This window comes from Pelobates fuscus, chromosome 11, assembly GCF_036172605.1.
Source record: "Pelobates fuscus isolate aPelFus1 chromosome 11, aPelFus1.pri, whole genome shotgun sequence".
NCBI classification, from domain to species: domain Eukaryota; kingdom Metazoa; phylum Chordata; class Amphibia; order Anura; family Pelobatidae; genus Pelobates; species Pelobates fuscus.
Window position 1 is genome coordinate 84,302,606 of NC_086327.1, and position 27,107 is coordinate 84,329,712.

The 27,107-nt window shown below is 40.1% G+C and overlaps 1 protein-coding gene across 1 annotated transcript in view; it reads left to right on the forward strand.

Moving 5' to 3' along the window:
* The window catches only part of BCL9L (BCL9 like), a 46,307-nt gene that overhangs the window by 3,776 nt on the left and 15,424 nt on the right, over window positions 1-27,107 (forward strand). The window contains exons 2-4 of the mRNA XM_063436667.1: window positions 21,172-21,478; window positions 22,689-22,811; window positions 24,787-24,985. Of these exons, the coding sequence (XP_063292737.1) occupies window positions 21,220-21,478; window positions 22,689-22,811; window positions 24,787-24,985 (581 nt within the window). The 5' untranslated portion in view covers window positions 21,172-21,219. The remainder of the gene's footprint in view (window positions 1-21,171; window positions 21,479-22,688; window positions 22,812-24,786; window positions 24,986-27,107) is intronic.

Genomic DNA, 27,107 nt, shown 5'->3' on the forward strand with positions numbered 1-27,107 from the left:
TGACACACTTGCAGATGCTCAGACGCACTGACTACATACAGATACACACACTGATAACATACAGATACACAGACACATATACTGTCAGACATACGAACACAGACACATACACTGGTAGACATACTGAATGCAGGACATCTCTCCAAACAAACTATATATATATATATATATATATATATATATATATTGAGTTGGCCTAAGGACTGAGTCATCATGATACTCATAACTTCAGAATAACAAAATTCCCTAGGAATTGTGTGATTGGAAATGCATCCATATTTCTAAAGACAAGTTGGATTGTAAGCTTACTGGCCAAACTCTCCAAACCTACTGTATGGCATTCTCTGTCTGTTAAATTAAGAATTTTAATATCTTTAATTTATGAACTGAGTTGCTTCTATAAACGTATAATATTAACTTTAAATCGGAAATTGTATTTATTGGTTATCATATTTCACATTTCATTTATCATATTTCATGTACCCTATTTTGCAACTGAAGCTTGTGTTCTTATTTGTAGTAGTATATTTGTTTCTGGCATAATCAACCATGAGTCACGCTAAATGTCCATGAACTTAAAAACAGGCTGCACCCAAAGAACCCTGGCTAACTGTGTGCCACTAGTTGTCCTTCAAATTCTTATAGTAATAATATAAGACACAGAGGCTTTTTACAATTGCACTTGGATAAAGAAACGTTAGACAGATTAAACACTTTATGATATTGCGAACGAAGGCCTCGGTTTTATATTTCTTGATAGGCTTTTCAAATTATTTAATATTTTTGGATACATTTTTAAAATGTTTATTTTTTTTCAAAATAGTAAAAAAAAAAAAATAGCCTATATATAATGAATTAAATAATTTTACAAGTTTATCTAAAATATTAAATTCATACAATGCTTTCCTATAGGGATTCCGGTAATACTGGATGTCCTCATGCATAGCGTGAGGACGTCCAGCATCAGTTAGGCGACCAAAAGCTTGTAGACAGCCAATAGAGGTGGAGTTACCCCACAAAGCTAATTATTGCAGTTTGTAAAAAAAAAAACTGCAATCATAAGCTTTGCACGGTTAAGGGTGCTAGTGCACAGTGCACTCAGACTACGTTAATGAGATGAAGTTCTCTGAGTGCCGATAGTGTCCCTTTGACCATCTAACTGGAAAACATCAAAATAAACTAGAGGGTTGTGGATGATCTAGACTAGGCAACCTTCGGTACTCCACATGTTGTATACTATATCTCCCATGATGCTTTGCCAGCATTATGGCTGTAAGAGCATAATGGAAGATGTGGTCCACAACATCTGGAGTGCCAAAGGTTGTCTAGCCTGGTCTAGACCCTAAACTGCGGCTTCTGTGGCTCCCTTTTGATTAGCCCCTTCTTCCTTCAACTCCTCTATTTATGACTACGTAGAGTCTCTGAGTAAGTACTTACTGCTATAAGGTGGAGGTGTAATAGTTACAAAGTACCATATGTGAATTCTCAAAGCATTTTAATGTAATTAGGATTGGGATACAGGGAATATAGTTTATTTTTAAAGTGTACATGCTTAGGGGATTGGGAGCCCTCTGACTATAAACTATGTATAAAAGGACTGACACAACCAGGAAGTTGTGAATTTGTTGGTCCTGTTGAGATAAATATAATTTTTTTTTTTTTTTTTTTTTTTAACCAGGGGACTGTGGGTTCTTTTGATTCATGTTTAGAAGCAGTTGAGAGTTTAAGTTTGTACAACACCTGTGCTTTTATCCCTGGTAATGTTTTACACCAATGGAGTGCTTGGAGCCTTTTAATTCTCTCTGAGTGTAATATATTTCACAGAACCCACCTGGTGTATTATTTTAATTGTCTCTTGCCTTTGAGCAAGACACAGGACAGACATCCCCAAATGCTAACAATACAGTTTTATTTTTTTTTCATTGTTGGGCAGGGAAAGAATAATAAAGGTTTTTGTTTTTTTTGTTTATCCTTTTCAATATTTAATCATCATATTTCCCTTTAAAAGTGCCTTAAACCCTTATGGAATTTGTGTTCAAATTAATTTATCTATTACTATGTTTGTATACTTCTATTCTTTGATATGAGCATGATTTTATTATTTTTTTTACTTTATACTCTGAATTACTTACCTTCCTGACATGTTGCATTCTTAAGTAAGAATTCCTCTGTGGTTGAAATAGAATATTTTCAACTCGTGAAAGACACTTCTGAATACATTTATTGTCAAGGTCCTGTATGAATCATGATATATAAAATGAATTAACTAGTAATTTCATAGTGTTGAGTGCATTTGCACTGATTACACAAGACACCAGGCAAAGACTTCTAAGGTGTAGCACGTTAGGTGACAGCCTATATCCAATATAACAGTCACAGAGCGTCTCGTGATAACCAAAGATAAATTAAAATGTGCTGGTTTTATCTGCTATTAAATAGTGGCAACTTGTCTTATTTTATCGGCTCAGAGCTTGCTAGCATAGGGAATGTGCAAGACATATTTCTCAGCTTTGTGAAATAAACAATCAAGACTTTCCATGGTGGAACGGTTATACTATGATCCATGTGAATTGTCAGGTCTTGGCATTTAATCTATTTTCTGTCGCTATTATGCTGTGCATGTGCGCAGGACTTATACGATAGTCTGTGTGTCCCTTCGACTTCAGTCATAACCACTTGATTGTACTGTCCTTACCTCATCAATGCATTTTTTTGCATTGAAATAAAAAATGGTGAATCAGCTGCCCTGCAGATATATCAGTAATTCTTTATTTGTTGATATAGCATTACATAAATACAAAAAGTAATTTAAACATCTGAGCACATCTAAAATAGCTAACGTTGTGTGAATTCAGTGGTCACTTTAAGTACATCTACTTAACAGAAATAGCCAAGAATGTTGCAGCAAATCAATATATAAAACATGCAGACATGGTTAAAGGACGCCCCGAGCACCATAAGCTCTACAGCCCACTGCAGTGGTTATGGTGCCTGGAGGGCCCTGTTGCCCTCCCACGGTCAGCAGTCAAACTGTTTAAGAATTGTTTGACAACTTAATGGGGGTCTCCCAGATAGCAGCCACTACTGTAGTAGTGGTTAAGGTGTTGGGAGTGTTGTTGAAGTTTAACTGTTGCACAAACTACTATAAGAATGAAGCAATTAAGAATACTTTTTTGGAGATATATTCAATGTACTATTTTCTAAAATCTCAAAACCACTTTGAATCAATTCAAAATGGCCCGTTTACAAATTGGCAGAGCTAATCATTGAATAATAGAAATGAATAATAATAATAATATAAAAAAAATACCCTGAAGAAGATCCATAAAGCAAGTATTAATCAGGAAGGACCAGTTTGCGCCATGAGCAGTAGTGTAATGGTTATTATTCCCATGGCTAGCCACCTGCTTGCTCTCCCATGTCCTGCGTGGTGGGCTACGTAATATGCCATTGAGTTTGACTAGAAATTCCAAGATAAGAATTGAACTGCAATTATAATTTAGGGAAATATGGTGTCTGTAAAAAAACACCATAACTAAGTGAGGAGGATTTCTGCGGACAAGTGGAGATTGGTTAGACTTGATCAAACTGACAGAAATATCGATACCTGAAAGGGTGCTGTGACGAACGCCATTTGGCCTGGACATTTGCCACATGCTCTTGGAGGAGTGTGGAAGCTAGTGTCCTCCCCACTGACTATGGGCCGTGGAAAAGGCTTACAATCAGACTTAGTTTGTGGGATTTATATGTACTGTTCGGGAACCGAACCAACTCACACCTGGTAACCTCTCCTGACACTTCAACTATCGTGTGTTCTACTTGTGCGGCTGCCATCTTGTTTGCGGGAATGTGGGCAAATTGCTAATTTAAGCAGAAATTGCAGATTTGGAAACTAGACTATTCTCCATCTTGGCTATTTTTGCCTAGATTTTGCTATTTTGATTGGAATATGCTAAAATTCTGAGGTTAGTGAGTACGCCTCACTGTGTTTGACTTGGGAACATCTGTATAGTGTTTATTTGCAAACCTGTCAGCTGTGTTTATGAAGAAAAGCCTATGGTGAACAACAAAACTAGGGTAATCAAAGTCCAAGACACATCCAGCTCAGTTTTTCTGATTTATTTGGTGCAAAATATACAGGTGCTTCAAAATAAAATAAACAAAACAAAATTCCTTGCTCTTGTTTGAGCACTTACTAAACACAATAATCACTATCTGGAATTGGGTGGCTTTCCCACTTACCAATTTACAATAGCAAAATATAGCTGCAAAACACACCATTTCTCTGGCTCTTTCTCCCTCACTCTGCAGCAGGCTGATCCCTTCTTTTAAAAGCCTGCCTGCTAATTGACCAGCTACAGGTGAGTATCAATTAGTTAACATCTCTGGAACTCCTAAGGTGTATATATGTTGCAGTTAAAGTGAGAAATCAGTTAATGTGCACATTACCTATTTAATCTGCAGATTAACTGATTTGCTCAGTTAAAGTGCGGAATCAAGAGTTTTCTGCACTTTACCTAGGTAATGTGCACATTAACTGCTTTCGTCTAGTTAAAGTGCAAAATGTTTTTCTTTCCCTCGGTAAAAGAGGAAATTATTTATTACAAAAAATGGCCTCGCACAACCTGTCACCCTTTCAGTGCAGTCTCTGCAGAGTCGTTCACTTCTCGTCTGATGGCAGAAAGATTCTGTGTGAACCTGTCTCGATTCTTTTTGTGAGCAAGTTCCTTTCAATGCCCTCCACCATCAAATTCTCAAAGCATAGAGGCATGGCTTGTTGCTTCTCAGAGGGGGGCTGGCTACTAACAATGCTGCTCCGTAAGTCTGAGAAATACTTCTCTCATTGAGGAGAATGAGACCAAGGAGAGGTCTGCTCATGGACCACTGATTCCAACAGTCTTCAAATATATGATGATATTGAGAACAGTGGAGAGCATCTGCTGGGATCATTTCAGGGTGTTGCTGCATAATGTGCAGGAAGCGCTCGCTCTCTTGTGGTGGTGGGGGCTCCTCGTTTCTTACCAGTTCGGGATAACTGTTTGAAGAGGTATGTGGTCCAGACAAGAACAGAACAGCAGCCTGTGCACACCATGGTGTCCTCCAGAGCTGTGAGCCCCTCAGAGAGATGGAGGACAGAATGATATTTTTGCACTTTAACGAGTGCCTAGTAGGTAATGTGCAGATTACCTAGGTAATGTGTGAAACATTTGAGAAACGAAATCATTTTCTGCACTTTAACTGATCGCCCTAGTTAATCTGGTCTGGCTGTTCTATAGCAACTAGTGCTATTGGAGCACTGGCCCACCCTGCTCTCCAAATGCTCCGCCCCAGGGACCCTTACCATGGTTTGCAGAGTACCAACAATGTATCTTGCAAACTTAACATCTCTCCCTGGGGCATTTAATTGAGAAACCTCAGGATGCTGTTTAGTAAATCAGGCCTAATATATAGTCCCTAAACAACCATTCCACATTTTACACACACACACACACACACACACACACACACACACACACACACACACACACACACACACACACTCTATATGTATGTATGTGTGTGTGTGTATGTATGTATGTGTATATACATACATATAGAGTCAAGTAAAACCTTAGGATGAGAGAACAATGAGTTCTATCTGAGGTAGATACTTCTATGGAGTAGTGGGATTAAGGGGTTCATGGGATCCATATGAAAGAGAAAAGAAAATGTAATGGTGCAATAAAACTCAAATAGGGAGCAGCCAATAAAAAAGGTCTATATGGTCCTACTCACGTTTTTGAGAGCTAAAAACTAGCTCTAGTATAAACAGCGTACAGTGGTATAATCTCCACTTCTGGGATACGTGAGGGAGTGTTGTAGTTATATAGTAGATATCTCGTCAGATGGGGACCATATGTAACATAAAAAACAACAATAGTGCTCACTGTGATAGAACCAGGAGAGTGTATAAAAATACCAAATGGTTACTCACATTTAATTGGGCAGACGCACTGCTCAATGATAGGGCGTAAGTGGTACAATCCCCACTAAGGATGCTTTGGAGTAGTATCTCTCTGGGACAAGTAAAACTCAGATGCCAGGTAGTAAAATAATAAAAATGGTAAAAAAATAAAAATGGCTAACTCACAACAAGAAAGTGGCCAAAATACCTTTATTAAATTACAGTTTGTTAAAATTTCCACGCGTTTCTCCCCTTAGGGCTTTCTCAACTGGATACCTATCTGTGGAGGTAATTTCAAATTGTATTCTTCTTTATTATCCAAAATAAGAATTTTGCTCAATTTAGGCTTGAAACTAGCTTGTTTCTAAATCGTTACATGAAACCTATGCTTATGTGTCAGTTCTCTATTTGAGGGTTGACATTTATTGAGTTGTGTTTCTACATCTTCACAGATCATGTGAGATAAAACACATAATCACAGTACAGTAGTAATCAGAGTACAGTAGTAATCAGAGTACGTAAAGAATGCAAACTTAACATTTTTTTCTGCACCTGTACACAGCCTGAGCAGAACATTCTCAAGACAAAATGCATTGCTGAGTGTATATTCATGAAATGTACTAAAACTCTCAACTATCACAAACTTCTTTCCTGATAAATATAACAACTGCAGGTGTAATATCAAAATCACCAAATGAACTACATTTAAAGCAGAGCTGTATATGTGTGTATTTTTTTTTTTTGTGTGTGTGTGTGTGTATGTGAATGCAGGAGTGTTTTAGCGCAGTGCGCTAATATATTTGTTTGTGTGAGATGTCTGCTGGTAGTATGTGTAAATGAATAAGTAAATATTAAAATGTGTGATTCTAAATAGATCTTTCCTGGTGTTCCCATTTGCCCCCACTCCCCAATATTACTCTACCAACATTTCTCCTATTTGTGTCTCCTTCCATCCCACTCCCACTTGTGTCTCATGCCTTTCTCCTTTCACGTGTGGGTGATGGTCTCTCTTGCTCTTTAAACCACCCACTTTTGTCTCCCTCTGTCCATCAGCCATGACGGTATTACTACATCCCTGTCCCGTATGTTCCCCACCATATACACCCTCGTATCATGCCTCCATTGGAGCAGCCAGAGGGGTTTGTGTGTCGCTCTGGCACCAATCATTTTTCCTCTGTGAAACCGCCTAACTAGCATATAGGAACATTTCTAAGCCTATAGTGCGCAGAATCCAATATCAAATTCATAACACCACTAGTATGCTGGAACTAAAAGAGTGCCATTGGAAGGAAGTAGATAGTGTAGGTGACAGAGCCATCCATGCCACATGGGGCTTAACGACTGACTTTTTCCTCAGTACAAGTGTAAAAACCCACTCCTGCTGGACCCGTGGATCTGGTTATTATCCAAACCCCACGCCCCCCTATTTAGGTCACAAATTGCTCGCCAAAATAGCTCTGGCCACAAGGCGCACTATAGCCGAACAATGGGGCAACAAAAACATACCCACCCTAGACACTGCACTCAAAAAAATAGAGGAAGCAAGGGAAATGGACAAACTATCAGCCTTACTCCATGACACGACCCACCACCACAACAAAGTTTGGGACCCCTGGGTCATATATAGGCTGACTCATCCCTACCCATAGAGGCCGGCCACCCCCGCACACCTCCCCACTACCCGCTCCGAAGACCATAGCCCGGTCCTACCCTAATCCCCAAACCTCTCACCACCCCCGTACACACTCACTAGACCACTTCCGACCATTCCCCAGAGATTTCCACCCAATTTGCTACCCTAACACGGACTACCCCTCGACCCCGAATCTATCAGCTAGGATATGCCCATGACACTGAACCTGCCCGGGGAGTAGATACAATGACCTGGCGTACGCCTCAGTCTTCTACTCTCGCAACCGTATTTGATCACACAACGACGACAACAACAATACCCTGACAACTTCACCCACCCAACACAGGGACCCCACAAGGAACCGTCACCCCCATACCCCCTTCCCCCAGTCCTAACCATCAAGCCCACACCTTCCAAAAATACACCCCTCGATCACAGACCACCACTGGCGCACACTGGCACGAGCGGCCCACACCCCACTCGACAAGGCCTAACCCCTAACAACATCGCACGAGTCTAGTTTCCGGGAGAACAAAAAGATCTCATTTGAACTACAGAGATGTACTTCACCCCTCCCCCCCCCCCCCCCCCTCCCACAATCCCAACCCATCTTAGTACCCCTCTGGAAATACACACCACAAGACCACATAATGCTGTCAAAACTGAAACTCCTCTACTTAGAACCCCTACCGACCCATATCTTTGGGATCGAGAACGACGACTGACCGCAACAATTAGCACTTAAAGTTATGCTATTCCAGCCTATGTGACCTCATTTCTGAAGAAATAATGTTTAACTCACTGTATTGAATGGCTCGCATTTGTACCCCACCCCTCTTTTATATTCTGTATCCCTCACATACAGTCGAAAGACTCAAAACACTGAAAATAAAGAATTTATAAAAAAAAAAACACTCCTCCTATCAATTTTGATCTGAAGTCGGTTGTTATTGTACTGCAATTTAGTGAATAGCCTCCTAAGCAGTGTCTGGTGTAGAAACTATATAGTGAACTTTAAGTGTGATATAATTCAAATACTCTGTAGAATCAAAATACTTTCTTCATACTAGCGGTATCCCTATAGAATATACATCGAGAATACTGGTAGCTTAATGATAAAACGCATAGCTGGAAACAAAATAAAATGTAGCTAACGCAATTCATTACCCTGTTTCCTTCACAAGGGGGAACTATACACCATATTTTATAGAAGTAGACGTTTTAGACCAGTAATACAGTTGTCTAATAGCAGAATAAATTGGTACCTTTTTGGTTTTTTTTTTTGGTTTTTTTTAGACTAACAGCATTTTAGAACAATAAGCATGTGTGAGATCATCCATTTCTAGCATCTAAAAGCATTTCTGCGCAAAACAACACATAGAATTTTAAAGTTGAGTTGTGACATTGGGTTAAAGTGAGATTATAGCAGATAGTACACCGGTCTGATTAGGGTAAAAAGGAAGAAAAAATTCTTCCAGACAATTGTAAATATTCTTTATAAGGATCAAAGTTGATGAGGATGAAAGAGAAAAAAACAAACAGGGCAGAGATGGTACTAGAAGGGGGAGAGTTAAAAAAACAAATGGCACAGAATAAGAATTCAAGAATCCAGAATATGCAAGAAAGCATACATATACACACATATAAGTACACACACGCATACATATATTAGTCATAGGCGTGCGCACGGGGTGTGCCGGGTGTGCCTGGGCACACCCTAATCCCCGCGGCACGCCTATGCATTGAGACCGGCAGGGGAGATCTCAGGATCTCCCCTGCCGGCTCATGCAGAGCCGGCGCTATCCGAGCGCCGGCTCTGCTCTCAGCCTCCCCTCACTGGTTCACAGGCAGTGAGGGAGGCAGGAGAGGACCCGGGGAGCTATTGCCAGCAGCTCCGCCGGGTTCCTCTCGCGAGATCTGAGCGTTGCCGCGGCAACGCTCAGATCTCGCGTGAGTGAACTCTAGCCCCGGCTAGAGTTCACTCTCCTCTGGACCACCAGGGAAGGATGGCAGCAGCAGGATCCCCCCTCCCAGGCATAAGGTAAGAAGGGAGGGGGGATAACTGATCTGCCTCCACCTCCACTGGACCACCAGGGACAAGGAACAAGAATCCCCCCTCCCCACATAAAGTAAGAAGGGAGGGGGGATATTAATTAATGTACCCCCACCTCCACCCCCCACAATCACCCACACACATACACACACACACACACATACACAGCACACACACATACACAACACACACACACACACATACACAGCACCCACAGACATACACAGCACCCACAGACATACACAGCACCTACACACATACACAGCACCCACAGACATACACAGCACACCCACAGACATACACAGCACACCCACAGACATACACAGCACACCCACACACATACACAGCACCCACAGACATACACAGCACCCACACACAGCACCCACAGACATACACAGCACCCACAGACATACACAGCACCCACACACATACACAGCACACCCACAGACATACACAGCACACCCACAGACATACACAGCACCCACAGACATACACAGCACCCACAGACATACACAGCACCCACAGACATACACAGCACCCACACACAGCACCCACAGACATACACATACACAGCACCCACACACATACACAGCACCCACACACATACACAGCACACCCACAGACATACACAGCACACCCACAGACATACACAGCACACCCACAGACATACACAGCACACCCACAGACATACACAGCACACCCACAGACATACACAGCACACCCACAGACATACACAGCACACCCACAGACATACACAGCACACCCACAGACATACGCAGCACCCACAGACATACGCAGCACCCACAGACATACGCAGCACCCACAGACATACGCAGCACCCACAGACATACGCAGCACCCACAGACATACGCAGCACCCACAGACATACGCAGCACCCACAGACATACGCAGCACCCACAGACATACGCAGCACCCCCACACACATACAGCACCCACACACACAGCACCCTCACAAACACAAACAGGACCCTAACAAACACACACACACAAAACACTACCAGTACCCTCACACACAAACAGCACCCTGACACACAGTACATTTACAGCACCCTCACAAGTGCACACACACACACACACACAAACAGCACCCTGACACACAGTACATTCACAGCACCCTCACAATCACGCACACACAAACACCCTCACCCACATAGTACACTACCAGCACACACACATCACACTAACAGCACCCTCACACAGCACACACACAGCTTTGTGTGTGTGTGTATATATGTGTATATATATACATACATATACATATATATATATATATATATATATATATATACACGCCGCGTGTGCTTGTGCTTGAGGGTGCACACCCTAATGCAATAGGCTGCGCACGCCTATGATATTAGTGCACTCACTAATGAAACACAGATAACTAAAATGGACTAGAAAAGAAGAAATTAAAAGTTGGACTCTCGATTAGATAAACTTCTTATAGTTATCTACATTAATACAGCATTAAAGATGATAACTAAACAGGATCTTACTCCACAAATCACTTTTCACTAGTTGCACATATTTTAACAGTATACAATCATATCTTACAGCCGAGGGGAAATCCTGTTACAACCCACAGATCTCCCTAAAGATATGTTAACCACCAGCTGAGTATATCTGTTGCACACTTCTGATACCACGTTTTTTTGCTTACACAGAGGGTGTGAGTCAAAGGAATAATTTAACCTATATCTCCAATCAATTAATGAACAAATTAAGTCACACTAAATCTTTGAAAACAGAGCCTACCTATATCGTTAATCGATTAATGAACAAATGGATAGTCAAACTAAATCTTTTAAACTTTATATTCCATGTGTCGTTTTCCTTGGAAATGCTTTAGACTTGAGAAAAGGAGGATCTCTCGAAAGTATACTAAAATATACAAAAAAAAAAAATGCTAATTTTAGGCATTTAAAAAAATATATATATTTTAAAATTGTTTTATGATCACTAAATGCATCCTAAAAAAAGTACCACATTTAGAATGAGAAAAAGAAGCACCACTCAATGTCATAGAAATGAAAAGAGATGTTTATAGAGATGTACCCGTGGTGAATGGCACCTGGGGTGGCATTGTCCAAAACTTGTGGGCTTTTATTTTATTTTTTTTGGATTGTGTGTTTTTTTTTTTAAATTGTGTGTTGCTCTACCCCCTGTTTGTCTCTCCTGATTCCCCTACTCTCCTCTATCCCATATATGGGATACTCGTATTACCAAGCTTGTAGTGTGCACGCCTGGCATAAGCGGTGCTTGTTTCTTTGCCCCGTTTGTCATTTAATCTCTGAGCATGCTGTGTATGGGATGAATGGAGAGAGAAGGGAGATATTCTATTAAAGGGTATCTTCATGCATCATGACTGGAGCATTTTAAAGTGGTCATGGTGCTTGGGGTCTGTATTTGCAGCATTTCAGTTTGAAACAGAGATATTTTTTATTGCTGATGGAGGTGTAACTTCACCTCTGGCAGCTTCATTAGGGTATCATTAGCCAAGAACAAGAGTTAATTCTGCGCATATTCCTTTGTCGGATAGCACTTACCTGATCCTCTCAGCCACGGAATTAGTGGTAGGATTGGCAAATGGCAAAGCTGTGATTGGCAAAGCTGTGATTAAGATGCAGTTAAGCTGCCATCGTGGGACACTCGGAGCCAGCAAGACCCAGGTAAGAATCAAACCATTACAAAACGGGTTGCGTCATTACCAGATAATGCATCAAAAGGCTGTGGTGGTTATGATGCTTGGAGTAACCCTTTGACTCAAATCCTCCCCTCCACTCACTCACACTATACCGCATAGATTAAAGCTTCACTGACAGAACGGGCAGAGGATCCCCTGCCACACTATAGTGTGTGACAGTGCAGGAAGGGGGTGCTGTACGAACCATCCCCCTACAGGTTATTGCCACTTAGTGTGGCTCTGAATGCTGGAGAGATTACAAATTGCATTTAAAGTTCCAAAGTGAGCATTTTAATACAGTTTTCCATATTTTATAGGAATCAAAGGTTTCCATTCTCAAGAGCACCTCACAAGCATGAAAAGGGGTTGAAAACTGTCAAAATCCCGAGGGATAATGGGACAGCAGGTGGAGCTTTATGCCTTTTATAAGACAGGCAACTGGGGACCCTTTGGACAAGATTTGAAAATCCTATGGGACTAGGGTAGCAGCTGCAGATTATAGAATTCTAATCGTTTTTATATTATCTCTACCCATATCACAAGCCATAAGATGTCCTCATAAGTAAGGTGTCTGGGAGACCCCACTATTTAAAAAAAAAAAAAAAAAATTCTCCCCCTCTAGGAGCAGAGTGTGGGAGATGTAGATGTTAATTACTTGCTGTCAAATATCCCCATTATATAAAAGTAAAGCGCTGCGGAATATGTTTTGCGCTATATAAATGCTAATAATATTAATTAATATTAATGACACATTTAATAATAATTTACATTTGCTGACCGTGAAAATGGATTACCATTGATCATTAAGGAGACCTGTCTCTCTCTTGAGGTAGCAGAGCATATTGTCCAATTTTTAATAATTATTTTATTTATTTATTTATTTATTTGATCCTATATGCACCCATTAAATCATGCTACCATTGAACCTTTGTTTCTATTAAGCAGACACTCCTTGCACCTGCATTTTATGTCATTGAAAAATTAATTTTTTTTTAGAGCTTCCTTTCACTGTCCAATAACACAGTTGTACATGTCATTAGGGAGCATAGAAAAGCTTTCTGTAAGGTAAGGTTTATAAATAAAAAGCTGATAACTGAACTACTAGTCACAGAAACCCTGACTATAAGGCTGTGCATTGGGAGCTAGTGTCCCCCACCCTCTACATGTTAATGGAACTCTATAGGGACAAAGTGTATTCCTTACCCTATAGTGTTAAAAACCCATGTTAGGTGGCCTGTCCCCCCCTTCCCCCTTAAGTAGGTTTAAAACATACCATTATTCCATCACAGTTCAGGTTTTCCAGTGCTGGCTCCACCCCCACCCTGCCACCTTAGCTGAGATCATGAGAATTGACAATCTCAGCCAATCCAAAGCTTTCCCACAGGAAAGCATTGGTAGGCTAAGGCACATAAGCTGCAAAACGCTTTGCTGGCCATTCAGCATCTCTTCACAGAGATACATTGAGTCAATGCATCTCCATGCAGACTGTGAAGATGCAGAATGGCAGTGCTGCACATTGTGCATCATGGACCCGGGAAGCACCTCTAGTGACTGTCTAAGTGACTGCTATTGGAGGTGTTCATAGGCAGCAATGTAAACCTTGCCTTTTCTCATGTCTTCAGTGACTGACTATACTCACCAGAACAACTACATTAATCTACAGTTGTTCTGGTGACTATGCCGTCACTTAAAACCTTGCAGCACTGGGACACACACATCAAAATGTTCAGCTTCCATTTAAGCGAAATGAACGGATGCCAACTGTCCAGGCTATTTCCTGGAGTAAGATTAAGGCTGATGATAAAATGTGTGGTGTTGTGCACTTTAAAACTAGCAATTTTTAAAATCTTTTATAATTGTGAAATGTATTTCTTTTGTATACATATTTGTAATACATTATCTGTTTTAACAATTTTTTTTTGTACCCTATTGTAATGATGCAATGTTTGTGGACCCAGGACTTAAAATGAAAGAAATCTCAATGTATCCTTCCTGGGAAAATATTTTATAAATAAATAATGCATTCAAAAAAGGATGGGCCGATTCCAGACAGCAATGCCCTTTTGAATTCTGGCAACAAGCATTGTTAAGAAATTCATGAGAAGTTCTCAAGAAGTTTAGGGGAATATATTTTCTCTTCAAAATTCCAGCTGCTTGTTTGTTGTCCGATTCAGTGCTAGTGATTGAATTTGAATTTCAACCAGTTTTAACAAATCAAATTTAAACAGAAACGTATTTTATCATCCTGAATTTTTTGTTGTTGATATTTTGTTAGTAAGATATTTGCTTCACATTTAATTCTGCAGAACAGATAGCAGAATTCTCATGTTGGTATCGGGAACTCAAACCGTTCCCTTTTAGGAATTGGGGAACCAGAACACGTGCTCTATAGACTTTTGAGTCACCTGTATCAACACAAGCCATGGACGCAGTCTATTTCTGCTGCACCAATACTTGGGTAGATTGGACCTGTTATATGCAATGAACTAAACATAATTTTATACAGGTGGTCCTCGTTTTACGACCTACCTGCTTTACGACGGCTCACACTTACGACCAGCTCTCTCTCGCAGGCTGGTAAGTGCGAGCCACTGTGGGAATAAGAGGGATTCCCTGCTCTGCTACGTTCTTCTATGTTCAGGAAAATGTCCCTGATCACAGACATGCGCACCAGAGCAGGGAATCCCTTAATCTATGTTCAGGGAAATTTCCCCCGAACATAGATTAGAGGGATTCCCTGCTCTGTTGCATTTGTCTATGTTCAGGGACATTTTCCCGAACATTGAAGAACGCAGCGGAGCAGGGAATTCCTTTACTCCTCACTTACCGACAAATTTGTTCTACGACTGGGTCGTAGGAACAGAAACCGGTCGGTAAGTGAGGAGTGTCTGTATATAATACAGACACGCATTTGAATTTTCACCTAGAGTTCTTCTGACCTTTTGTATGAGAACCATAATCATTAATGTTAATTGGCTTTTAAATACAATGAGAGTTATACTTCTCAGAATTTAGCTAAATATAATGAACATTTTATGATGGATTCCCATTAATAATATAGAGTCTGCTTGCATGCTCTTTCTAATTCCCTGTCGTCTGCCTGTATCTGGATGTCTGCCCAATTTGTAGAAACGCTGTTTTTCATAAATAGAACTTCTATTTCTTCCATACTGTGCTAATATTATTTTGTCATTTTTTGTCTCTTGCTCCTGTACACATATCTTTCATTAATTGCTTGCATGCTACGTTTACCCTTTGTATGCTCCTAGCACCATAATAACATATAATTTTTGCATATTTTATGGTGGATAGGAGCTCTCTTATCACTGTGTCCCTGCACACAGTTGCTGGATTGCAGGGATGTGCATATATTGCAGCAGCTATAAGTACACCCCCTCACTGATAGACATACATCCCAAATGTCCCGATTTAGAAGGGACAGTCCCAATTTAGGGCTCAATTTTCTCAGTCTCTTTTCTTTCCTAATGTCCCTATTGTTGGTATGTCTGTGTCTATAACAGAGCTCCACAGCAACAATATTGACAGTAATGCATTTTTAGACTACAATAAATGTGCTCAGAAGTCAGTCTGTGTAAATAAGATACCCTGTTCTTGTTCGAAATTAGATTTTAGTTACGTATATTTTAATAAATTTAGTAAGTCAGCTAAAATTTCTCTGAACAGACCCACCCGTGGTCACACCCCACTCACATCCCAAAAATGAAAGTGTCCCTTTTTGTCCATTTGAAATATTGGGAGGATCTTATGCTTAGTACAGTATTAGCTCACTGAGTTGAATGCACTCCCCCACCCACTCAAACATCTTTTTCACCCTTACAATAAACCTTAGATTGCATCATTAACAAAACGTGTAAGGAACTGTCAGAGAGACGGCAGTTGCCACTGTGCAGTTGATGTTATCTTGCCCGAGTTTCAAGCTTATCTGCTCAGTAATATGCTAAATGTTTAACAACCATTTGGAATATTGCCAGCATCAGGATTGGCTGAGCCACTAACTGGTTTGATGAGCACCTACTGGGTTTATTATTATTTGTAATTATTTTATTTTTTTTGTTGCATATTTTTATTTCTTCAGCTATATGATGTCTAAACAAATAAGATATCTAAATATCGCAAACTTAAATTTAACAGTATTTTCACCATTCGATACAGAAATAATGCTTAATCGTATTATATTGAATGATAAATGAATGCACTTTGCCCAGTTTACGGCACCTACATTCGTTTCTTTATCGATCTGTCAGGTTTTCCAAAGTACATCAGCCACACCGTAGAACATTTGTAATATATATATATATATTTTATCGGCTGGTAGGCAATGCTGCTGGTTTGTCCGGTCTCAGCTTATCAGTCATTGTGTGTCTGAGTGGTGACTGTTACACAATGTCACAGGCGTGCAGGGTTCTATCTAATCATAGTGTTCTAGATGTGGCCGTGGAGAGTGCATCCCTTCTCACACCTATTAGTTACACTCCTTCCTAGGTGTATCAACAAATTTTTATCTCTAGTAAATGCAGCTGGGCGTATTCACTAAACAGTCAGCCGTGTAGAACTAAAAGAAGAATAGCCAAATTGAGCCTAAAATAGCCAAACTATGACTGTCTATAGCGGCGTTGAAGAATTTTCTGAATCTGTGATTTTGGGCTAAATGTTGCTATTTAGTTTGAAGTGCACTACTACTCACCTTTATTTGAAGCAAGCATGACTATTGCACCAGAGGATTCCATTTTCTCACTATGTTTGTTTTTATATACAGGCCATATCTGGCCCTTTCTTTTGTCATATGGGATGAGGTTGAATTTGGGACTGAGTTTTGTATTGGCTATCCAAATAAGAAAACATTGGGTGGGGGGCGGGGGGGGGGGCTAGATTTAATAATGGTTTTATGACCGCTGGAACAAATAGCTGAAAAGAAAAGGAAGTCAGATCAAAGAGTGTGCATGATCACCCTTACGGAAAACACCTTGCATGATCTTTCTAGAATTTTTTTTAACGGTTGAGCAGGTGACCTTGTAGTCCTACATATAGTGCCTCTTTTGCTAAGGCAGGAATTGTGGAAATGCTACCCATAAGCTAAAATATCAAAATTCTGAAGAATTCGCCAAGTCCTGTATATTTGCAGTCTGGCAAGTTTGGCCTTAAAGGGACACTCCTGTCCCCTAAAACACTTCCGTTAGCTGAATAACTTTAGGAGTTATGTGGATACTTTTAAGCACCAGAAAACCTACAGCCTAATGACTCTGCATCCTATTTTCCGTAAACACTGCCTTATCTGTGCAACGGTTGTGTTTGCCCCTACAAACATCTATAGTGGCTGTCATTTAGACACTTTTACTCCATTGTTGTGTAGTCATTGCTTCTCATTTGCCCTTCATTTTCTTTATAACTCTTCATCTTTCCATTATTTTCACATACAACTGGAATGCTCTAATAGGGTTATATTTTAAAGTGAGAATTCAAACATAACATAAGCTGGATAGAAAATGAAAATTTTGTAGGTAAGAACAGCAAAAATAAAGAAGGGATGAATACTAGTAGAGCAGACATACTTGGCGTGTGAAGAAAACATCTTTGGTCATTAAAGGAACACTTCAAGCACCGTAAATGCGACAGTACACGTAGTGGTTATGGTGCCAGGATGCCCTGGCTCCCCCCAAATGTAAGCTGTCTACTGGTTGCTAAACCGTGGAAGCTAGATATACTTACCTAAAGCTGACCTTGCAGCCTCCGCCATTTTCTTCCTTGAGACCACCTTCAGCTCCTGGTGTTTCATCTGAGAGAAGCTACGTCAGATCTGTACTTTCACGCACACAGAGTACAGCAAGGAGGTCTATGGAGGACGCAGCAAGACGAAGTTTAAAACCTAGCCACTGGAAGAATATTTCTTTTTCAGCGGTTTTATTTTGAAATTTTAACTTCACTTTCAACTGACTTTGCCATTCAGACAGCTGTTCAACTGTTTCTATATATTAAGCATGCATGTATATTGAATATTTTAAATGGTGTAAGCAGGTATACTAGTTTGTGAATGTACCATAATGAAAGGTAAAGTAAATGGAAAGGAACTCCCTGTCCCATAAGTCCGTGAATCTAATTGGAAATAGGAAGCATATAGATTCGACTCAATGGAAGTGCAAGTGTAGTTTCTGATGATCCAAACATCATGTCACTGTTCTGTCTAGGGGTTTTAAGTGCAGACAATAGTTTATAGCCATCACCATTTAGATGTTCTAATACCTCCTTGAAGTTAAAGAATGCACAGGGTGAGGCACATAGCTTTACTGAGCAGGAAGTAGAATTAAAATTAAGGTTCAACTTCTAAACTTTCAAGGACGAAAGCAGACAAGATTAGTTGCTTATTACATGCCATAAAAAATATATATATTTCTAGTAAGTCAGACGAGATTTTTACCTTATTAAAGTATGTTTGTCACTTTGAATATGTAGTCATTTGTCTGTGATTCGGAACAGGAGTTGCCATGACTTGTTGATAATGTTTTATACAGTCAATGAGCATTCCACAAACTTCAACAGCTTCCTTTCATGTACAAAAAACAATCCACGAGTTCTGATTTTGCATCTGCTACAGTAAGGAGGGTTTTGATCTTTCCCACACAAACCTCTGAAATCTGAATCAATTGTCTGCGCCTGTAAATGCGGTGAGTGAATTGGTAAATGGTTGTAACTGCAGCAGATGGTAAAATATATCCCTCTTAACTAGCTATATATAGAGAGCTTAACAAACCGAGACAGGAATAGAGAAGAAGAATGTGTTTGAAGGAATAGGAAAAAGAGAGTAAAAGGTTTACCCCAATCACTTCAGTGATTTGAAATGGTCATGGTGCCTGGTTCTGTGTGTGCAGCGTTTTTGCTATAAAACTAAAAATGTACTTACAGAATTGAATCCCTCAGCTGCCAGAGGTGTAACTCCACCTCTAGCAGTGTTGTTGGGGTGTCACGAGCTAGCCCATGACTAGAGTTACAGGATTGGCTAACTTCTGTTCTGTGCATACTTCTATGCACACAATTGGCAACGGCTGTGACTTCCAGTTTCTGTAGCTCTGCAGAAAACAGGGATGCATCATCAGACCACCAGGGAGTCTTAAAGCCCAGCGTGGACCCAAGTAAGGGGGGGGCAAACCGTTGATAAATGGTAGGCGCCATTACTGGGAATCTGGGCCCTGGCACACCTCTCACCATAACCACTACAATGAGCTGCAATACCTATAGTAAACTTTAAAGCAAGTCTTAAACAGAAAACAGTAGCACAGCATGGAAGGTTAGAGACCCGTGAGTGTTCAGAGTGTACAGGACATTTAATTGTAGGGTCATTAAAATGGCGTGAGCAGAAATAGAGATTGGAAAATTAACAACTGAAGAGTGATGGCAAAGTGTTAATAAGGCTTAAAGTGTGATCACCAGACAAGGAATGTGATATTAAAATACAGTGTGAAGGGTGACCTAATGTGACATTACTTCATATTGCAGTAAGGGAGGCATAATGTCAATTCTTATTGTGCATTGCATAGATACAGGATTACATATTACAAAATGTCACTTATTACTGTGTGAAATGTCACATTGTATTCTGTTAATGTGAGACATACATACCTCCCAAAATTGGTCAGTGTGGAAAAATGGTGGGGGTAGTGGTGAGCCTGAGGGGCACCGACATGGAAATGACGCCATTGCATCACTGTATACGTCCAAAGGCTGGCCTGTGTAAAAGGGCCTGTCCAGCCCTACTAAACGCAAAGCATGCGCTGTTAAAGCAAAACGCTCTTCTCATGGACTCAATGCCCCCTGTGCAGATTGCACAGTGTGAATGACATGTTTGGACACCAGAGAACAAGGGACTGCTAGAATTACTGGCAGGCAGCATGGCATGAATGCATGCCAGGCTGTCTGCCAATGAAGCAGGCCAACCCACTGAGAGCAGGACTTGCAGGGAGCATTGTTTCAGTGCTGTCTGCAGGATCCTAATGCCCTGAGTACAGCGCAAATGTGTCTAATAACTCGCTTGTGCTACACTTTTTGAGAACAGGTCAGAGCAAAGTCAGGATAGGACCCCAAAATCAGGACTGCCCCCACTGAAATCGATATGGTTAGAAGGCCTTTAATTTTGTGACTATGCCACAGAGCCTGGGATTTGCTGTGAGGTTTAACCATATCTTTGTCTACTGTGTTATTGTGTTTTACATTGCTGTTAGCCATGTCCCTGTGTTACGATTTGGTAACTTGTACAAAAATAGATTCACTAAATCAGAGGTAGGATACATATATACAATTATATTACTATAACAACTGCTGCATTTTATGTTCCATCCATGTTATCCTATATTAAAGAGAACCTCTGCGAACCATATAGCGCCGGTCACCTCTGCCACTCTCCTTCCACTGGTGTATGAGGCTCAGCCTCAGACGAAAGAGGAAGGAGAAGGGCCAAGCTAATTAGTGCTGGATTCTACACTTTGAGGTCAACCTGTTCATTAACGTTTAATTTCTAAAGGTAAGGACCCCTTGACACCATAATAACTTTAGTCTGAGAGAGATTTTATGGTACCTGGAGGATCCCTTTAAGTGTATTTAATATAGTGTTAATATTATTCAATATTTTAATAGTGCTAAGTGTACTTTAAAGTAAGTTTAAGTGCTGTTTTTATTATTCAGAAACCGGTGAATAGCACAGTTATGTTAAACGTGATGGGAGTTCACTGAATAGTATGTGCATTTTTCATCCCAATTAATGTTCTTACATGTTTATGGATGTTTGTTAATTCCACATTAGTCTCATTGTCTTCTAATATCCCTTTCAGGTTCTCTGACACCCTTGCTGCCAACCATAGCAAGTTTCTGTCAATCAAATGCACCCCGAAAGCAAACTGGCCAATCATGGGAAGGCGTCCAACAATGGTGGCCAATCACAGCCACCAAATGTAAGCCAGGCACCTAAAGGGTCAGGGCTACTTGGGCCTAAAACCAATCACATGTCCCCAAATAGTGTGGGTTTGAAGAATGCTCAGAATCCGGGATCTAACCATGGTAAAGGACAAAGAGAGTCATCCGGTGAAGTGGGAGAACAGCGAGATCCAGGGACTCCATCACGGGAACCAGAACCAAAAGGTGAGGACAATCAGATCAGTTTTTTTACCCTCACATCATTCTAACATATATTATATACATTTACAAAATTCATATTTAGCATTCTGCTGTTTTGTAATGTCAGAAACCATCATTCTATTCTGTAACATAAGTACTCTGTTGCCCCATATAAGCCCGGATTTACAGAACTTAAATATGTTTACAAAATTCTGTCATGGTTGTACTTTTCCTTTGATCATGTTCAGTTCTTTTCGAGCTGTACATCTTATCTCATCAACCTTTAGATTGAACAAAACTAGTGCAAACACAGAGTTAATGAATTTACAATTACAGGCAAAAACAACCAAATTAGAAACATTCTTCAAGTCACGTATTTTGGCCTAAATTTTGAAATTCTCCTTGAATCAACACGTAAGTGAGTAAATCTGAGAGTGAGAATGTATTAAAAAAATGTATGTGTGTGTGTGTGTGTGTATGTATATGTATATATATATATATATATATTGTAACTTTTTGTTAATATAATTTAAGTGTTGTAGGAGTAGTTGTATTACAGATTATGTTTGAAATAGCTATGATTTAGGTGCTAATCACAGAAAATGCCAAGTGAGGCCAGGTAATTCAAGATCATTTTATTCATTTTATCTACAAATATCTGAATTTGTTACTGATTTGAATAGAATGGGATTCTATTATGTAACGCAGATATTAAAAGTACCTTAAAAGCTACTCCAAACATCATACCCACAACAACCCACTGGTAATGGGAAAGCCGTTTTGCCAGGCACTGAGGTTCCACTGTAGCTGGTGACATGCATCTGGCTTCTGCAGAGTTGTAGGAACTGGATGCCAATCTCACCCGCCATTCTTTGACTGAGACTGTCAGCGGATCACTCTCAGACTCAGACTCTTGACGTAAGCCAGCCCTAAACTCTTGAAACTTTTGTTCATTACAGAATCCGATATAACTAATTCAGAATTGCCAATGGACTTCTGAGCCTGGGCTTCGAGCTTCCCGATTTACATCCGAAAAACTCCAGTCTCAAAGGCCTAATTCTACTATTCCTATTCCCAGTTTGGTTGTGAAATTGCAAGAGATCGATCATTTGGGGTTACTTTATATAAACCATTTTAGAAACCAATGCACATATTTCAAACATATAACTCTGTCCCCCACACACAAGCTATTAAATTGTTTAACTAGGAGTGTATTTATTCCTTCATTTTACAGGAGAATTACCCTCACGAAGCAAGCGCCGCTGTGTTCTGGAACGGAAGCAACCATACAGTGGTGATGAATGGTGTTCAGGACCAGAAAGCGAGGAAGATGAGAAGGCTCTTGTAGCTTCCCACAGTGAGTGTCAACCACTGGAATGGGCCTGCGCTAGGCCTTTCTTTATTCACTATTCAATATATATATATAAATTTCATTCAATCTTTCTATAATATCAATGGCTGGCATGTGTTAACATATGAGAGTTAAAGAAGAAGAGGCCCCACTGGGATGAAAAATAAGTGTTAATTATGTTTTTTGCTTCAAATAGTTGGGGAGAGAATGGTCCAAGATAACATTCATTTTTTGTACAACTAGCTGAAGTATTCCTTGGAAAAATGTTAGGAATAGTTAACCATTTAATGGCTTATGCCAGCCTTGCAGAATCACCTGGTTTCAGGGGAATATTTAATGCCATGCTCCGTGATCTAGTGTCAAGTTATTGCATGTCGGCTGGAGAAATCGTAAAATTTCATCCCATGCATACAGAGCTACGGACTTCATTTGTATGCCAACATAATGTAATGGATAAAGGGGTACTCTGAGCATCATAGCCACTATGGCTTGTTATGATTATCATGTAAGGAGACTTTTGTTGGATTCATGCTGTTTTTCGTAGGTTTGTGGATAGGTTTGTACAGATAATACAGTATGGCATTTTCCTTTTATATTATCTTAGTTGTAGCTGAAGTATTCGCTGTTGAGTATACTGTTTGAGTATCATGGGATAAAGCTAATCTGTAACACTGCCTGAGTATTATAGGATTTGTTGTACACCAGCATTTTAGGTGCTAACTCAGGTTAGCCTTAATTTTAATATTGCAACCTGCAATACCTTTGACTATTGAAGACTACAGGACCCTATAGAGCAGGGGTGCCAAAAAGGTAGATTGCCCGATGTTGTTGAACCACAACTCCCATGATTCTTTGCATGCCTTTAGAATGACAAAGCATCATGGAAGCTGTAGTTTTGAAACATATGGGGATCTACCTTTTTGGCACCCCTGCTATAGAGAGCACTTGGAAATAAAGAACATAATGTTCTGTGCAGGAATGGGGCAGCTAAAGGTTGGATTGTAACTACAGCATGAAACGCCACTGGTCCTTAAGTAGCTTAAAATGTTTGTTTTCCTTTTTTGTGATATCACTCACTATCATTTTAGGCAAATCAGCCCACTGTTCTGGAGATATGCATGAATGAGTGATTTACTACTATTGATTCACGTCAATCTTGCCACATTTTCTGTCTATTGTAAGAAGGTGTTTGTTTGTGCCTTTTGAGACACGTGCGTATTTACGAACACTCGTGCAGATTCATAAGGACAGACAGAGTGCCAGTGACCCATACTCATCGCTGTAAATGCCAGTGCATTGACTCTGAGCCATATTGTCAGCATCATTTGTACACACTGTGTACACCTCAACCTCATGCACGTTCCTCTGATTTGCATGTAACCTCAAAGTTTAACACCACAAACAGGAACTAGGCAGGAAGCGTTTAAAGTATATATTTTTTTATATTTTCCATCATTTAAGCTAACGCAAAGTAAAAAGCATTGATTTCATCCCTATTAAGCGGTTAATTATTGGGCGGCCAGCTCATCCGGAATGCTGGACTTTGATTTTCATTATAATCTTGTAGCTGAACATAACCGTGAAACACTTTACTGTCAATATGCTGCAATTATCTCCACTCTTCTCCCACCTCTGCTGTTCTGTCTGATTCTCACTGCCGTCGCTTATATAACGTTGACCTATTTTCCTCACTTTTATTCTTCTTTCACATTCACCACATGTTTTCTCTCTTTCCCTCCACATATGTTATATTTTACTCCCCTTTGTTACTGTTCCATTGTCGTTTTACATATATCTGCAACCCTTCATTGTTATTGAACCTCATTACCCACTGTGATCTCTTGCCCATGAATTTGAGTTTCTCAAATACATATTTTATCTCATTTTGCCCATGCTAACTTTCTCTGTTCATGCGTGTTACACTCCAGTCTTCTTCTATCTTACACTTGTCCTTTATCTTTTACCCGGCCGCTTTGCATAGACTGTAATGCAGGAGATTCCGTGACATCTGCATCGACTCTGCCAGGATCTGCCTCCTTACCTGGTCTCAACGACTCAAGTTCTTCCAGCACTCCTCATGGAGTTGGTCCAAAACATCGCGGGGATGGGGGGAGCCTTGTGGGTTCATCCAAACCACCATCACAATTCGTTTATGTCTTCACAACAAATTTGGCAAACACGTGAGTGCTTTTCACTCTTTATTAGCAAAAAATGTGTCTGAATGTATTTACAATAACTCTTGGTGTAACTTTTCCATACTCCATAACAAAACTGCAGCTTGGAACCCACCAAGATCAACATAAAGTCTACGATGAGCTGCTGCGCTCAGTTGAAGTTGTGTTTATAGAAGTCACCTTGTGTTCCTCCTACTGAGTACTGCTAAAAATTACATTATTCGATGAGTAGTACTTGTGTAACAGTATATGTTGTAAGAGGTGCAGTTTTAACCCGATGCTACAAGTCCACGGGGGTCAAGGAACTCTTTTTGTATTGTGGTTTCCTGGACTTCAAGGAAAGCTGGCCGGCAGGACTATCTAAATCCTGATGCCTGCTGGTGTGTGCTGCTACAGACAGCAGGCAAGACGATTTGACCTCGCTCTGGCCTTATTAAAGCAAACCCCATTAGGCACAGCTATGACGCAAGCCACAGTTTTTCTGCATCCCTAATAGACCTCAAAAGACCCCAAACTTCTCACCATCACCTGCAAATACAACTTGCATTGCAAAAAATATCCCTCCTTGCAGTATGGGATATGAAAACATGATATATTCAAACTTACTTTTAAGGTCCTATGATTAACACATTATTGCCGCTAGATATTGTAGTTGATTGCAGATGTACGCAAGACTTCAACAATTTAGCAGATGCTGGTGTGTCTCAAAGATAGATGTGTGGTGTGCTCTATTTTCACCCTAATATCCTGGGCTGGGCAGGATCGGTGTAGGCTTGTCTTTACCAGCTGTGTTAGAATATTTATTTTACCATTCTTCCAAGAAGAGTTAGACATCTTTGTTCAAAGCACTCTATAGTAGGTTTAGATTGGGGACAAGCTACAAACGTGTAAGATCACGAGCCTTCAGTCAAGTACTGATTGCTGATTATGGAACTTTACACATGACATTTTGAATCTGATATTATAGTTAATCATAATTGTGCATGTTTTGTATTTGCATATGTTTGCTTTAATGGACAACTGTCACCTCAAAACTATTTTATTTTTATTTTTTTAAATTCTTTATTTTAGTAGTGCATATAGTATACATGTATGCTTGCATAGCCACAACAGCCGGTGCAGGCGAGACATAGACATAGAAAAACAGTTATTAACGTTGCACATTTTTTTTTTTTGGTTAATACATGAGAATAGGAACAGGTTGAGTCTGAAGCTGCTATGGTGGGTTATGTAGGCTGAGTTATGGTTCATTTCAACGGTGTTGCACATAGCCCTACAGCATGTGAAAAAGTTGAGTTTTGCTACCTGTTTGGTACATGTTTATGCTAGTGTTGTTAGTGAAGGCTGAATAATTACATTAGGTTAGTTAGTGTGTTCGAGTTTAGTTTACCACGAGGAGAGAGGGCCCCTCTATTGGTGTCCTTAGTGAGGTGTATCCTCATCACTAGCATGGATAAGTGGCCTAAACAGTGAATTGTAGAGCATAACATAAAAGTATAAGAGTAACATTAAATGAAAAGCCAAAGGAAAAACAATAACAATAACATTTGCAGATAGAAACCATATGAGGCATCTGTAGTGTCTAGAGTCCCGGTCAGCCAACCCCTGCAAGAGGTATACCACAGTCCCACTCTGGTGCCTTTGTGAGTCCTGGTCTTGGTCGCAGCATGTGTTCAGGGGGAACAAAAAAATAGAAAGCTGGAAGCCTGGAGAAAGCACTCGAGCAAAGGGGTTAACCCTAGGGGAACTACCAAGGTAGTGAAAAATTGGAAAGAAGAAGTGAGTGCCCTAAATAGTTAATACATAACCTTTAATAGTGAACTTAAAATTAATGTGGAGATAGCCATAAAAACTGACACTGATATAAATCTTGTAGGAAGCATGTATCTGTGGAAGGTAGAAAGTCATTGGTATGTAAAGGTTAATGAGCCTCCCAACTAGTGTCTGTAAAGTATTCCGACGTTTAAAGGCAAAGCCAGTAACTGTGGAACACTTAAACGTCAAAGAATAGAAAGCTTCCCTGATAGGATGAATAGAGGACCTGTTCAAAAGTTTTCAGTGTCCTCAGTACAGAAATTCTGTGCAAAAAATAATAATTTTGCACATTACGCTATTCAAGCGAGAAAGA